The 15,000-nt window shown below is 47.6% G+C and overlaps 2 protein-coding genes across 2 annotated transcripts in view; one reads left to right on the top strand and one right to left on the bottom strand.

Annotated features, from left to right (window-relative positions):
- wdfy4 (WDFY family member 4) overlaps nt 1–5,301 on the bottom strand; it is a 32,973-nt gene extending 27,672 nt beyond the window's left edge. The window contains exons 1-5 of the mRNA XM_060072775.1: nt 5,007–5,301; nt 3,602–3,847; nt 2,340–2,451; nt 1,393–1,520; nt 636–764 (exon numbers count right to left, since the gene is read on the bottom strand). Coding sequence (XP_059928758.1) covers nt 636–764; nt 1,393–1,520; nt 2,340–2,451; nt 3,602–3,847; nt 5,007–5,024 — 633 coding nt within the window. The 5' untranslated portion in view covers nt 5,025–5,301. The remainder of the gene's footprint in view (nt 1–635; nt 765–1,392; nt 1,521–2,339; nt 2,452–3,601; nt 3,848–5,006) is intronic.
- Nucleotides 5,302–6,893: 1,592 nt separating this feature from the next.
- Nucleotides 6,894–12,661, top strand: si:ch211-223a10.1 (uncharacterized). The gene is made up of 10 exons (XM_060073489.1): nt 6,894–7,217; nt 7,714–7,849; nt 8,105–8,215; nt 8,603–8,735; nt 8,962–9,140; nt 9,258–9,331; nt 9,516–9,678; nt 9,807–9,886; nt 10,244–10,440; nt 11,667–12,661. Exons 1-10 carry the CDS (start codon nt 7,097–7,099, stop codon nt 12,165–12,167), a joined length of 1,695 nt encoding a protein of 564 aa, XP_059929472.1. The 5' UTR covers nt 6,894–7,096; the 3' UTR covers nt 12,168–12,661.
- The last annotated feature ends 2,339 nt before the right edge of the window (nt 12,662–15,000 follow it).

Raw genomic sequence — 15,000 nt, 5'->3', positions numbered from 1 at the left:
GGTATTATTCTTTACAATGAACATGTCGCGTAAAACGCTTGCTTGGGCGAACAAGGAGGTGGAGACGTTCCTCTGCATTCTTGGGGAGGAAGACGGGCAGAGGGAGCTCTTGGTTTAATGTGTCGCGTTCAACTTTTCCATTGTTTTTATTGAGCAGGCTACACTGTGTCGCGCTGCTATGATGTCACGATGTTTACGTAGCTGCCGCGGCGATCGACATCCGGCCTACCATAAAGGGTACTGTCGGCGGTGGAAACGCGACCTCGGAACTGAGCTGGGCTATACCGCCCCTCACTACCGGACTGAGGCGAAGCGTACCGCACCCTGCAGTGGGAACGCGGCCTATGTGTAACACACCCACCAGGTGCGAATGTGATTAGCCATCTATCCATCATACATCGAGGTGGACACTGCTTTAGATGTTCTTGAGTCACAGGCCAGGGTCGATTTTGAAACGGCTTGTAATGGCTAATCACAATCACACCTGGTGTAAAATAGGGGCCCTTTATAGACATATACACTGTATCTTTATGAACTGTCTCCAAGTCACTACTAAATAGTACAATAGTAAATAGAATGTATTCAAGTGACAGACCTGCCCTGGGTGATTGGTTGGATTATTTACTATGGTTCACCTGTGTTAGAAGGTCCTGGAAGGTCTCTTCCTTGGGAGCGCTGTTGTTCCTGGCTGGGAGGCACACCAGCAGATAGAGACACTTCACCAGCGCAGCTGGGAGGTCCGGCTTGATCCTCGACAAGACATCCTAAAGGGTAATACAATACAACACACGATACGCTCACTAATGGACTGCTGGCTGAGTCGACCCAGGGCCGTCAAAGTATTCTGTGTAGAAGCTGACACTGTAAGAGTTTGGACTTTGAGGGATTGTATTTCATTGAAGTGTGTTCAGCATACACCTTACAACACCTCAAGTTAAGACACGCAGATAGATTTTTCTTGTCCAAAGGGGTAATATTGAGTGGATTTTGTCAATTTTAGAGAGAAGAGATAGGCATGTTGTAATACTAACTAAGTTTATCTTTACATGGGGATTAGTTGGCAATCCACTGGCACGAAATTCTAATTGTCCTGGTGAATGCTATGAACACATTGTAACATATTACTGACAATGAATTTTAAACGTCAACGAACATTTGGGAGCAGAGAACATGAGCTGTGATGATCACGTGACCCTCAGAGACGCTTTAGCTGTCATGTCTCTAAAACAAAATTAGAAAGCGATGATGACACAGTAGTGAGGGGACAGCATGCGACGGGGAAACGTCTCGCCCGCGGCCCCTCTGCTGGGCTGACTGCTGACCGAGCATGACTACGGCACGGGCCTGCCAGGTGGCGAGGATCTGTGAGGTGACATTTAGCGCTGAGCTCACCGAGCTCTCCGCGGCCAGCAGAGACTGCAGGGAGTCCAGGAGGAGCCACCCTGGGTTGGCTCTGGCTGGGGTGTCTGCCTCAGGAGCGACCTTCTGGAAGAATTCCACCACCTCGTGACGAGCCTCCTCTGAAACAGACAACACAGTCGACGTAAAGGGAAAGCGAAACGGTGGTGGAAGGGTGGAAGTGGAATGCATTTATATCACTCTTTTCTAAGCAGTTGCCATTCAAAGCCCTTTTCAATTATTTGCTTAAACATTCACCCCTTCATGCACTGATTCTCCCAGGACCTGTTAGGATTAGGTGTCTTGCTCAGTGACTCCTCGTCACTCAGCAAGAGGGGCTGGGGATCGAACCAGCAACCTTCTGATTGCCAGTCCACCTGTTCTCGCTCCTCTTGTGGAACAATCTCTCCATACTCCACTAAACGTAAACTTAAGACATTTCTAGAATTAAAAAGGAGATTGTCTTTCAGCCGCAACGAAGATTGAGGTGTTGGAATCCTAGCCTTTAACATATTTATCACTTCTGTTTTTCTCACTTTGGGTATCAGTCTGTGTGTGTATGTGTGCTTGTGTATGTGTGCGTGTGTCCGAACTCACAGCCTTGAAGAACCATGAACACTACAACCACTAACCCTTCATTGAGGAACTATACCAGAACAAATGCTTTCAGAGAAAGCAGAAGTAGACAGGAGGCTGAAAAACCCACCACCCCAAGACACCCAACCTCCCACACCCACACCTGCTAAAGAGAGGGGGCACACACGCACGCACGCACACACACACACACACACACACACACACACACACACACACACACACACACACACACACACACACACACACACACACACACACACACACACACACACACACACACACACACACACACACACACACCTCCTCCACTGTCCCTTGAACAGCAGAATTCATCGCCCATATACCTGCGGGTTTCTCAGTCAGTCGGCTGTTGATGTCCAGCACCGCGGCTTCAGACGCGAGCGCACGGAGCCCGCTGAGGTCCAGTCCCTCGGCCCGGACGCCAGCCCCACCGAGCTGCCCCCCCAAGAACACACACAACACCGTGGGAAGGAAATCATCAGGGGAAAAAGCATGAAAGGTGGCCACACATCTCTCTCTCTCGCTCTCCTCTCCCCTTGTCTGGCACAGTGTCACTGTCTGCTTTTATACACACACACACACACACACACACACACACACACACACACACACACACACACACACACACACACACACACACACACACACACACACACACACACACACACACACACACACACACACACACACACACACAGAGAGAGAGGGCATCAAAAGTTGACGCTGCGGTTGAACAGAGTCTCTCGGTGAATGCAGTGATCCCCAGCCAGGGCAGGCAGTGAGGGTTGATCAGTCATAACTGTTTGTTTCCCTCACTTCCGTAAAACAGGAGCCGTTGCACGACCAGGCCTCATGTTCCTTGTCCAATAGCGGCAAACAGGTCATGTGGAATGCTTGTGATTCTTTGCAGGAGTGTGTGTGTGTGTGTGTGTGTGTGTGTGTGTGTGTGTGTGTGTGTGTGTGTGTGTGTGTGTGTGTGTGTGTGTGTGTGTGTGTGTGTGTGTGTGTGTGTGTGTGTGTGTGTGTGTGTGTGGAAAACAAAGTGATTACATATGCAGTTTTAAAACTGATCAACGGGTGTTACAAGAGCAGGCACATCGTTGGTGGTATTCCTACTCTTGGAGCGCATGGAGAGGGGGGGGGGGGGGGGGGGCGCTTAGGAATTTACATGACTGCACTACTGTGATTGAACCATGGTAAATAAAGGCAGCCTATGTTCTCTAATCAACTCGGAAAGGCAGGGAGCCTTGGTACTCAAAGGTCAAAGGGCTACATGGATGAGCTACTGGGAAGACCAATCGGGAGGTCATCCTTGTTAGGTGACAGATGTTGACGCCTACGAAAACAATCGTGGATCCATCGAAGTCGTTTATCTGATCAAAAAGGTCCAAAAAGGTCCAAAAAGGTTTTTATATCTGACATTTTAAATACAATTCAAAGAAAAACAGGAGCATTCCTGTCAAAGGGTCCCAGGTCGATTTACCAAACCATTCGGCTTCAGACTCAGAAGCATGAGCAGCAGGTGAGGGGCCAGTCGCTGTGTGTCAGCGGGACGTCCCACACGGGGCGGCGCCGGGGTAGGTACCTGTCTGTAGAGAGCCAGGGCCTCCAGGAGGCGCTCCCGTTGGCTGTGGTCGGGGCCGGGCCCAGCAGCAGTCCTCAGCTCGTGTAACTGTTGGGTCAGAGCCTTCAGCAGCGGCCCCCGTGGGGCCCGGAGGTCCTCAGCCCCCTCCAGCTTATCTGCCGTCTGGACTGGAAGAGCCAACTCCCCGGACGCACTCAGCTCCCCGGTCTCTCTGTTGACCCTCGTCACAGCCTCTCCCACTGGGTCCTGGGGGGGGCGAGAGACAGGGGGAGAGAGGGAGGGGGGGAGAGAGAGAGAGAGAGAGAGAGAGAGAGAGAGAGAGAGAGAGAGAGAGAGAGAGAGAGAGAGAGAGAGAGAGAGAGAGACACACACAGACAGACAGACAGACAGACAGACAGACAGACAGACAGACAGACAGACAGACAGACAGAGAGAGAGACAGGGGGAGAGAGAGAGACAGGGGGAGAGAGATACACAGAGAGTCAGAGAGACAGTCAGAGAGACAGACACAGAGAGAGAGAGAGAGAGAGAGAGAGAGAGAGAGAGAGAGAGAGAGAGGAGAGGGGGAGAGCGAGGATGATATATCTTTAATAAGGTATAATATAGAGGTTTATATAGTGCAGCAGGGGAACATAGCGCAGCATGCTGTATCAACTCAAGCAAATATTTGTCTAGTAATAGATTGATCTTGGTTGATGCATTGATTCAACATTCAATTTTAGTTGATAAAAATAGACAGATGTATATAGTTGCATTATTGCAAGGCACACATAAAGTATAAGAGAATCACTTCGGGGAAAAATGAGCTAACAACTGCTCAAAAAGCCCATACTGCAGTCGATATTGCCTGTATAAACATCTATGATTCTTGAAACCTTTAAGGTTTAAGAAGGCACATGTGAAGGCATTTTAAAATGCTTGTGTCAACGACTAGGGGTAGAGATAGAAACAATGTTTCACTTTAAATGTATTTTCAACGCAGGGCTCGTGAGGTCCATTATTTCAGGAAAACCCCAGAAAGTCACACGCACAGTCATTCTCACACACAGACACAGACACAGACACACACACACACAGTTATTTTGCTCTGGCAGGAATGTTTCTGTAGTCTCCAAGTGTGAGAAACCCTGTGTCAGCTCAGCTGTGTGTGTGTGTAGCTGGACCTATGTCATGACGACAGGGTAAGGGCGCATACATCTTGGGGCATACGTATACAATATAACACACACACACACACACACACACACACACACACACACACACACACACACACACACACACACACACACACACACACACACACACACACACACACACACACACACACACACACACACACACACACACACACACACACACACACACACACACACACACACACACACCATCCAGTGTAGCAGCATACCTGTGTCCGCTGTTCCATTTCAAAATAACGTCAAAATCAGAAAGCGCTGTCAGCCTTGTTGCTGTATTCCAACTCGATAGCCTTTACGATGTTTCTCTGTGGCCATTTCGCTATTGCCAAGCCAAGACCTGCTGTATCAAAAGTGGTTAGTCACTGTAGCCGATCTCCAGCATCAAAAGTCCAACCGCCCCTCAAGTCGCTAATCTACTCGGAGCGCACAGAACTTTGCACGAGTATTGGACATCAGCTGGCTCGGGTCATGTGCTTCACTTCCTAGGAATGAAGGAAAGCAGAAGTTTGACAACGGCTGTTCAGCCGGTTGGCTGAGCCCGCCCCCTCCACTGTACTGTTCTGTCATGCGGTAACAATTGGTGAATCATGATAACTAATAGAATCAGGGCTAAAAATACTTTTAACCCTCACCGTTGAGTGTTAGATAATGACCAACAATTATTTGAATGGCTGTCATGACACAAAGGTCGCTGCATACAAAGCTTTAGAAACGGTTAATACTCATTGATAACAACAAAGTAAACAGCGTCACCGTGTGGATCGAAGAAATTGACAAGCTGCCGCGGGGCGCTTAAAAATGCATTTCAAACGCAGTGTTCCCCAAAAAACCTGATAATGCTATCTTCATACTACACTATAGAATACAATTTCATAAATAAACGATGGAAGTCTATTTCTGCCAAAAAAAGATGCAAACTATTATGATATATTATAATATCATCTATTGTGATAAAAATATTCCCATGAGATAAAATGAGATAAAAAAGTATTTTGGATTACTTCAGATCCAGAAATATATCTGTTTCGTATTTGAAAAAAAAAAAAAAAAGTACACTCCTGGGTCAATAACAAAATGTCAAGAAGACGTCCTGATGAATGTATAATGGCCGGGCTCATAACAGGAGAAAGTCAGAACCCATTGAAATAGAGGACCCCCTAGATTCACTGATATGTCGAGTGGGAGAGAAGATGTCCTCCTCATTGGAAGAAACTTGGAAGGTCCAGCAGGGGTTTTGGAAGCACAACACTAGGCCTTCCGAACGCTAGGAAGTACAACTCTGGTGGTGGGTTTGTTTAGGCCATGATTAGACAACTCAAGGAGAGCATTAAGGCCAAGCTGTCCAACAGATCCAGAAGGAGCTGCAGGAAACAGAAGCACTAGAAGAAGGACTCCGGAGATGAAGAGGACATGAAGAAGTATAGTCAGGATGAGGACGGTAGGATTACCTGTGTCACGTTTTATACTTCAGAAATGTTTCATTCTGGGACAATTTTCCAATATCATACTGATTGCAATCGTCAGAATTATAAAATAGGTTTTATCCTGTGATGAATACAAATACAGCATTATTGTAACTATTTATTTTACACATCAAAGATGTAACAAATATTTTCATTTCTTTCTAATAAAATATAAGTATAAACAAACAAAGTGCTTTGTTTTCCTCAAACTGGCTTTTTGTAAGAACTTAGTAAAATGCAGAATCCATCATTCTCATGACGTCGTCCTCTTGACATTTTTATACGGACCAGTTGTGTGCATACGTTTTTGCTGAATGTTATTTAAAATATGATACAAATATATTTCAGAATCTGAAGTAATCACTCTTTTTTATCTTATAATAATATATTTTTATCTCATATTATGACTTACCATGGGGATGTTTTATTATCAAGACTAAGCTTTCATCTTTTTTTGGATTGGCGGAAATGGTTTTCCATAAGAAACGTTGTGTTTTAACTTTAATTGTATTTTGTAACCATTCGTTTATATATATTTTTGTCAGTTCCTTCCTACGTATTTATAGCGTTCACTGGTTTATTTACGTGCCTAACGCGCTGTATTTTCCCACGTGACCGAAAGGTCACGTGGGAAAATACAGCCAATCAGGTTGGCCAGGCGTGGTCTGCTACAGTCAGTATATCACAATAGAGGATCCCGTTACTTTGCAGATTAATATGACCACCAATATCGATTTTGATTACGATAGGACGTTGTTACAACCGAGATTTTAAACGTAGCTCAAAGTTAGAAGTGGCCTGTTAGAAATTGAGGGGCGTTGTTTTAGCTGATCATCATGTATACGATGCCCGAAAGCTCTGAATGCGCTGGAGACATATTCGACTGCATACAGAGAGGGAATATTGAGCAGTGTGTAGAATTGATTCAAAATGATCGATCAATTCTCAAGGAAAAAGGTAACGTAGCATGACAACTTTGAAATGGAAAGGTATCACGGTGTTACAGGAAGCTGTTGCAGTATGGAGTTGAGCACCCCGCTGTACTTGCCATGCTCTTTATTCTTCTGCCGTGAATGCAGTGTTCAGGGTTTAACACTTCATGAAATGTACATGGATGTGCCTTTACGTTATGTGATTGTAATATCTCTGAAACCGTTTTTTTTTTTTTTTAAAGTTGGTGCTTGATTAAATATAATAAATCCTTCCGTGCTTATCAGTGATCCAATTTCCCCTCAGAAATGATATGAGCTGGTTCACCTTTATGACTCAATCTCTCCAATGATTACTTATGGCTTATTGTTAGTTTCAAGACAAACAAGAAATGCAGTGAGCCGCTTAGGTGCTTGCAGCCCATTAGTGTCGATATGTCCCAGTGTGTGTCTGTAACTGCTGATGTAGGTAATGCGAATATAACTGTATTAACTGTGTGCATGCCGTGTTGTCTTTCTCCCAGGCTGGGGTGGTTTCACTCCTCTCCACTCTGCTGCCCTCCATGGAAACCGCTCCCTGGTTGAAAGCTTGCTAAGAAACGGTGCTGACCCTAACCTAGTATCCGAAGCGGGACAGACCTCATTTCACTTTGCCTGCAGGTCAGTCCCGTCCGCATTGAACATCTCAGCCAGCGAATGTTGTCCACACTAATACATTCTTAAACCTCTAAACAATGAGTCAATGTTGGCTGGCCTTCATCACACACGATCCATTCACAAACCCCTTCTTAAAGCGAACATTGTTGTTTTGCGTGGGAGCCATCTTTTGTATTGTTTGTTGTTTTTATATTGATACGTACATTTTTAGTATGTGATGCATGATAACGAATGCTCTCTCTCGGGCCTCGGCCTCAGGCAGGGAAACATCTACATCATGCACCAGATGATGCAACACGGGGCAGATCTGAGACTGGTGGACCTGCAGGGGAAAACATCTCTGCACCATGCGGTGCTGGGAGGCAGCATGTAAGCGGAGGACACGCCCCTACATTTACATCTGGCCATCCAGTCAGCACAAGATTTACCGAAAGCTATAAGTGAAGCTGAGAACAATAAAAGCATCTCATCAAAATTAGAGTATTTGCAAATAATTCAGTTTTCTCATGAAATGGTGTGCATAATACAGAGAAGCTATATCAATTAGAAAGATGAGGTGAGAGGCTTGATCTACTATTATTTGTGCATTACAGTTTAATCTCAAGATACGTAAATGGTACATCTCAACTGAGATGTGTTCTAAATCGAGCATCATAGCTCAAGTGAACAAATTGTCTTGTTTGTGGTTTGTACATATTAACCATGACCATATTGTTATCATCATACGTATTTGTTTGTTTGTCTGTTTGTGGTTAGTGTAGCCATGCATTACCTGTGGGAGACGGGAATGTTCCGGTACTCTGACTCAGACATGTATCATCTCACATCGCTGCACATGGCAGCCTCCACCAGCAACACCGAGGTGGTTCGCTACCTGCTCCGACACCAGGTGAATCCTTTCTGATCAGTCTAACACTTTTTTTCACCTTTGAAGTCAAACACCATTGTCGCGTGTCACCCATTTATTACTACTTTTAGCGCATATCTCTCGTTTTAGTATTCTTGTGTTCGGGAGCATTTCAAGCTGGTAAAAGGGGTTACTTTGGTAACCATGCGACAGCATCAATTCATGCCTTTTACCCCGTTGTGTCCATCTTTGTTGCTTGCGTTACCAGAGATGTGCAGTGGATGCTCTTGACCAGGAGGGGGCGACAGCGCTCCACGTGGCCGCAGACCACGGAGGCGTGGAGGTGTGTTGGACGCTGCTGCAGAGGACCGGCTACAGGATGCTCCACTGGAAGAACCACCACGGCCTCACCCCGCTGGACCTCTGCAAGCTGGGGAAGACCTTTAGGTGAGTCGACCCATCAGGGCCGTCTAAATGATACCACGGTATCATCAGTGTCCATTCCCCTTTCTTTCTCTTGGCTTGCTTTGAAGGTGAATGTTTATATTTTTCTGCTTTTTTCAGGCATCAGCAACTCACAAAATTACTGAGGCTGTATATTAATGAGCCAATGCACCACACGCCAAAGGAGTCCCACGGTGAATATACTCTTTATATTAGCTCTAAATATTCTTCAGCCCTTGATGTATCCAAGTTATTATCCAGATATAATGAGGATGAGCATGGTGAAGATGAGGAAGATGATGATGACGTGTGTGTGTGTGTGTGTGTGTGTGTGTGTGTGTGTGTGTGTGTGTGTGTGTGTGTGTGTGTGCGGCCCAGTCCTGTACTATTGGACGCTGCTCTACCCGACTCTGAGCGGCTCGGTGATCCTCATCCTCGCGGCCGTGGGGGGGGGCTACGGGGGGCTGCTCTGCGGCTTGCTGTTCCCCTGGCTGGCCAGGAGCATCTTCGCAGCGTTCCACCGCATGACCACCTACCAAAGGTCTCCCCGCTGTCCCCCCAGACACCCCCTCACTGAGATCACTGCTCCTTCCGTCCTGGCCGATGCGTCCTCTGCAGTCGTCCTGTGGCGGTCACGTGTTTAGATGTGTTGTGTGGTGTGTTTCCCAGGTTACCGAACCCCATCTACCTGGGCACGCTCTTCGCTGGCTTGTTCCACACCTTGCTCTGCTTCTATGGGCAAATCATGCTCAATATCCTTTGACACAAACTACAAGGTTCACCGTTCACTGTGGATGCTCAGTCGTTCAGCGGATGCTTTGATCCAAAGTGACCGACCTGACGGGGGTTTGAGGTCCATGTCATTAAGGCGCAGGACGGGTGGGGCATCTTGATGAGCAGGTAAAGGCGAGGGCATCTTGATGAGCAGGTAAAGGCGAGGGCATCTTGATGAGCAGGTAAAGGCGAGGGCATCTTGATGAGCAGGTAAAGGCGAGGGCATCTTGCTGAAGGATGCCTATAGGTAGACCGCAGGCATTGGGTTTTTTTCCCCTGACATTAGAAGAAAAATTATATAAATGTAAAAGCTTGTACTGATCCTTCACTGGCCCCACGCATGTGGTCGACCGGGCTCCTGGTGCAGTTCTCCATGTTCCACTTCGCACTGGTGCTGGGGCTGCTGTGTAAGATCCTCACCCAGGACCCCGGAGCGCTGGGCCAGGCCGAGTCGGACCCCCGCTTCACCTGCATCGCAGACCTGGTGGAGAAGAACGAGAAGCCCCAGAGGTTCTGCCCCTACTGCGAGGTGAGGAGAACAGCCCCGGGTTAGGAGAATAGCCCCGGGTTAGGAGAACAGCCCCGGGTTAGGAGAATAGCCCCGGGTTAGGAGAACAGCCCCGGGTTAGGAGAACAGCCCCGGGTTAGGAGGAGAACAGCCCCGGGTTAGGAGAACAGCCCCGGGTTAGGAGAACAGCCCCGGGTTAGGAGAACAGCCCCGGGTTAGGAGAACAGCCCCGGGTTAGGAGGAGAACAGCCCCGGGTTAGGAGAACAGCCCCGGGTTAGGAGGAGAACAGCCCCGGGTTAGGAGAACAGCCCCGGGTTAGGAGAACAGCCCCGGGTTAGGAGGAGAACAGCCCCGGGTTAGGAGGAGAACAGCCCCGGGTTAGGAGAACAGCCCCGGGTTAGGAGAACAGCCCCGGGTTAGGGGAACAGCCCCGGGCTGAGGGAGATGAGGGGGGATCAAAGTGGGCTGTAGGACAATCTGCATTTTGCACAGCATTGATGGTTCCCCCTGCAGAAACAGACTACTGTTATGAGTCGCTTGTTTGTTTCAGTTCCCTTTCTATAGATGTAAAAAAAATCATTTTGTCATTTAGCAGACTTTTGTCCAAGACAAATAACAAACTGAGAACATACAGACAATAGAGCATACAATTTTAAGTGAAAAAAAATTAAATAAATGTGCAAATCGTTAAATGAAAGCATACTCGGCTGGTCTTGTTTTCCGCCATGTACGCATGATGTACCTGCTCACCATGTACCTGCTCACCATGTACCTGCTCACCATGTACCTGCTCACCAGCTACTACCAGTCTGCACTAAACACTAAACTAAACTCCCTAAACTACAACACTGGACAGCCTCAAGAGGTTCCTTGTGTGCTTTTACTGTTGTTATTATATAAGAATATGATTCAAACAATCCGACTTGGGAAACCTAGTCTAAAAAAGTAAGCGAACCGAAACTTTGGAGCATTAGACGAGCTCCAACGACTAGACGGGTCGTTGGAGCTCTGATAGCCCGGCTGATAGCCCGGCTGATAGCCCGGCTGATAGCCCGGCTGATAGCCCGGCTGATAGCCCGGCTGATAGCCCGGCTGATAGCCCGGCTGATAGCCCTGAGCCTTCCAACGGTAGCGCTCCTAGCGGTAGGTGGTGTTCCGTTGCTCCTGAGTGTTCCGAGTGCACTCACACCGCGCCGCCGCTAATGCCCTGATCATCCCCCCCCCTCCTGTCTACCTCCTCCCGCAGATCTTCCAGCCCGACCACAGTAAACACTGTAAGCTGTGTGACGTGTGCGTGGCCGACTACGACCACCACTGCCTCTTCCTCAACCGCTGCGTGGGCAGGGACAACCACCGCCTCTTCCTCGTCTTCCTCATCTCCTTGGTGACCGCCCACCTCCTCTTCCTCGTCACGGCGACCAGCTACCTGAACGGCAAGAAGGCGGCCGGGTACCACGGCGCCACCTCCTCGTGGTCGTCGTGGCTACCGTTCTTAGGGGCGGAGTTCTGGGTGGCGACCCTGGCCGTCATGAACGCGCTGACGTTGCTGTGGGAGGCGTGGCTGCTGAAGGAGCAGTTTGACGCCGTGGTGGCGGGGACCACCACCTTCTTCCGACAGGACGAGGCGACGGGCCGGCGGCGGTCGCTCGGCCAGCGCTGGGCGGCCGTTCTCTCCTTCCTGCTGGAGGGGAGGGACGGCCTGGTGAGGAGGCAGGCCCCAACGGACCAGACGGCCCTCGTCATTTAGGACCTGCCAAACCTCGTGGACATCTGTGTCCTCGCGGAAAAAAAAAAAAAGTCCTTTGTCTACACTGAAACAAAAAAAGGATCTCAAGTCTGTTATTATTAGTATGTAACAAAAAAAATGTGACTGCCACCTTAAGTTGTTGTACTTGAATGTGAACTGTTTACTGATGAAATTGCTCTGACTGTATTTGAACGCACTACACTACTAGAGACCCTCGCGCGGTGTGGCCGTAAGGCTCATCTCCACTCCGACCTCTGAACCCCTGAGATCCTTGACTGTCACTGAGCTGTGCTCTACGGAGCTCTGGTGACCACAGAGGGTCCAAGCCACGCTTCAACAACACGCTTTGTCCTGTGAAGCTGGGACATTTCTCCACTGTGTTTTAGCAGAAACAAATAGGATATCATGTCTCGGCACGTCTGTGGTTTTATATAACACACGTTTTACCTTTTAACGTCAGTATTGCAGTTTTCAATAAAAAGCCTGCCATTAAATGACGCATACCTGTGGCGTGACGTGTTCAGCCTGACCTTTATGTTAGCGTTCTGCGTCCGGGATTAGCATATCCATCCACACAACACATGCAGCCGGCTTCAGCAAACCGCACTCACAGAGGAAGGGCTTTCTTCCCGACTAGCATAATGCTATTACCTCCCTGACCGGCTCCCGCTCGTTTGCACCGGGCCACTTCCTCCACTCACGCTAATGGGCCTCCAGGTCTCTGCTTTCTTCATTACACTCATTTCCTTCATGTCCCTCAGGAACACATCTCTACATTATAGATGATGACGCACCCCGCTGCCCACTGGCTTGTTCTTTGTGTTGGACGTGAGTGGTGGAGAAGATGGTGGCATGCACACACACACACACACACACACACACATACTCAATATGTATAGACACTTTTTTATTGGAGAGAATCTGCTTATTTTCTCATCCTCTCACCCCATGTTTATACATTGTTCAAATGGAAGACATTAACTGGTACCTGTATTACCATTTACCCAGGTAGAGGACTTAAGTTTAAACATCATTTGAAATTGTTTCTGACTCATTTACTGGCTGGCTTCCTCAGCCTACCACACCAAGAGGGGCGCTTTAATCGGAGCCCCCTAATGGCTCGTTAGGAGCCGCTCTAACAACCTAATTGAAGGAAAATACACAATTCACACCACCACTGTTCAATTAACAGAATCGTAAGAACTGTGAGCTTCAGAAATACCTAAATGTACCTAAAATGAACACAGCCTTGAATTATAGCTAATTAACATGCCATCAAAGGGCCTGTTTTGAAGGGACATACTGAACATGAAACTACTTTGTCTTAAACAATTCCAAATACAGTTCAACATCTTTAGGCATATCCAAAAGCATTTAGGAACATGAGCAAACGTTCTCCCCCCTGTAATCCGTGTCAGCCCTTTAGATTCCCTTTACTAAGCATAATGCAGAAGTCAGTTACAGGGTCAGGTGAAGTGGCTCAGTTTGATGCAGTATTGCTGCATCAAAACATTGAACAGGAAGTCTGCTGGAACTGTTCAGACACATAATAATGATTAAATAAAGCACGCATAACATGCTTCTGAGCATAACATATGGCTCTGTATGAAGCCCTTTTGGGATGAAACCTTTGAATCTAAGGAGAGTAAATCGATGCATCTTACAATTTGATTGTGTGCAGTTAACCTAGTGATAAACCAACTGATTTAATTGGATCACAATGGGCCCATTTCATCAGGAGAATTGTATTGATGGCCTAATTCTGTAATATATCATTCATTTATAGTCAGAGTCATTTACTTTCAGTGTAACCTTGCAAATGTTTGGTGTGGTTTTGGTCTATTTAATCACTTGGGCACTTTCACAACAGACAAGCTAAATGTCCTCAACATTGTTCTGCTTCTGGTAAGCTTCTAACGCCGACAGACCTCATCAGCCCCACCTCCAGATGAACTCAACTCCTCCATTTACTGCCACGTGATTATCTGAATTACTAGCTACAATTATATCATCAATTAATTTCCTTGGATGATTTCAACGAAGAACATTCCTCTTTCTCTGTTTGCGGACATCCAGTCCTGCTGCAGAGAGCCAACCCACGATGAATACGACCAGTTGGAGGCAGCAGGCATGAATCAGCCTTCAGCAGCTGGAGGAGGCCAGCCCCAGGCCGGGGTGATTTACATGGACTCTGTTGTTTGGCAAAGGTAAATTACTTGCATCCTTCTGCTTTACTGTGCTTCCAGCACTGCTGCCGATGAAACCCAATTTGGTGGCAGAGAAAACTGATACCACGTTTACTTCTGAAAATATTCAAGAGGTCAGCAAATTTCACTTCTCTGTCAGTGAGCTACGCACTTCCTGAATGAACGGGAAAATGAAAGACATCTTCGAGTAGCAAGCACAGACGTGCGCTATGTTCTTAGAATGTTGTTGTGATCGTCTCCAAGACAGGTCGACGATGGGGGAAACGTAGACGGCTTCGCTTCTTTGGGCCCAAAAAGAAGAAGAGTCGTCCTCAAGACTGCGCGTCATCGAGCCAGGCCGTCCTCTAGACACAACATGGCAAGTAATGTCCGAATGACTGCTTCTCTATTTGTCTCAGTGGCTATAAGCTCTGCCTGGCCCCGGGAAGCATTCCTCAGCCTGCTGGTCAGTGTTTGGTCAATAACAGCAGCCATGCAAGGCACGTCCCTGAGCAGTGTGTGTGTGTCTGTGTGTGTGTGTGTGTGTGTGTGTGTGTGTGTGTGTGTGTGTGTGTGTGTGTGTGTGTGTGTGTGTGTGTGTGTGTGTGTGTGTGTGTGTGTGAATGGAACCATTTGAGTGGGTCAGC

Source organism: Gadus macrocephalus, chromosome 15 (genome assembly GCF_031168955.1).
Source record: "Gadus macrocephalus chromosome 15, ASM3116895v1".
Lineage (NCBI taxonomy): Eukaryota > Metazoa > Chordata > Actinopteri > Gadiformes > Gadidae > Gadus > Gadus macrocephalus.
Note: the sequence above shows the minus strand (reverse complement) of the source record. Positions and strands in the feature narration are given on the sequence as shown.

Bases quoted from the DNA above. Each gene is read 5' to 3' on its own strand.
- si:ch211-223a10.1 (XM_060073489.1), top strand. From the start codon at position 7,097: ATGTATACGATGCCCGAAAGCTCTGAATGCGCTGGAGACATATTCGAC. The intron at 8,216-8,602 runs GTAAGCGGAGGA...GTTTGTGGTTAG, and splicing joins GCGGTGCTGGGAGGCAGCAT to TGTAGCCATGCATTACCTGT. The intron at 10,441-11,666 runs GTGAGGAGAACA...CTCCTCCCGCAG, and splicing joins GGTTCTGCCCCTACTGCGAG to ATCTTCCAGCCCGACCACAG.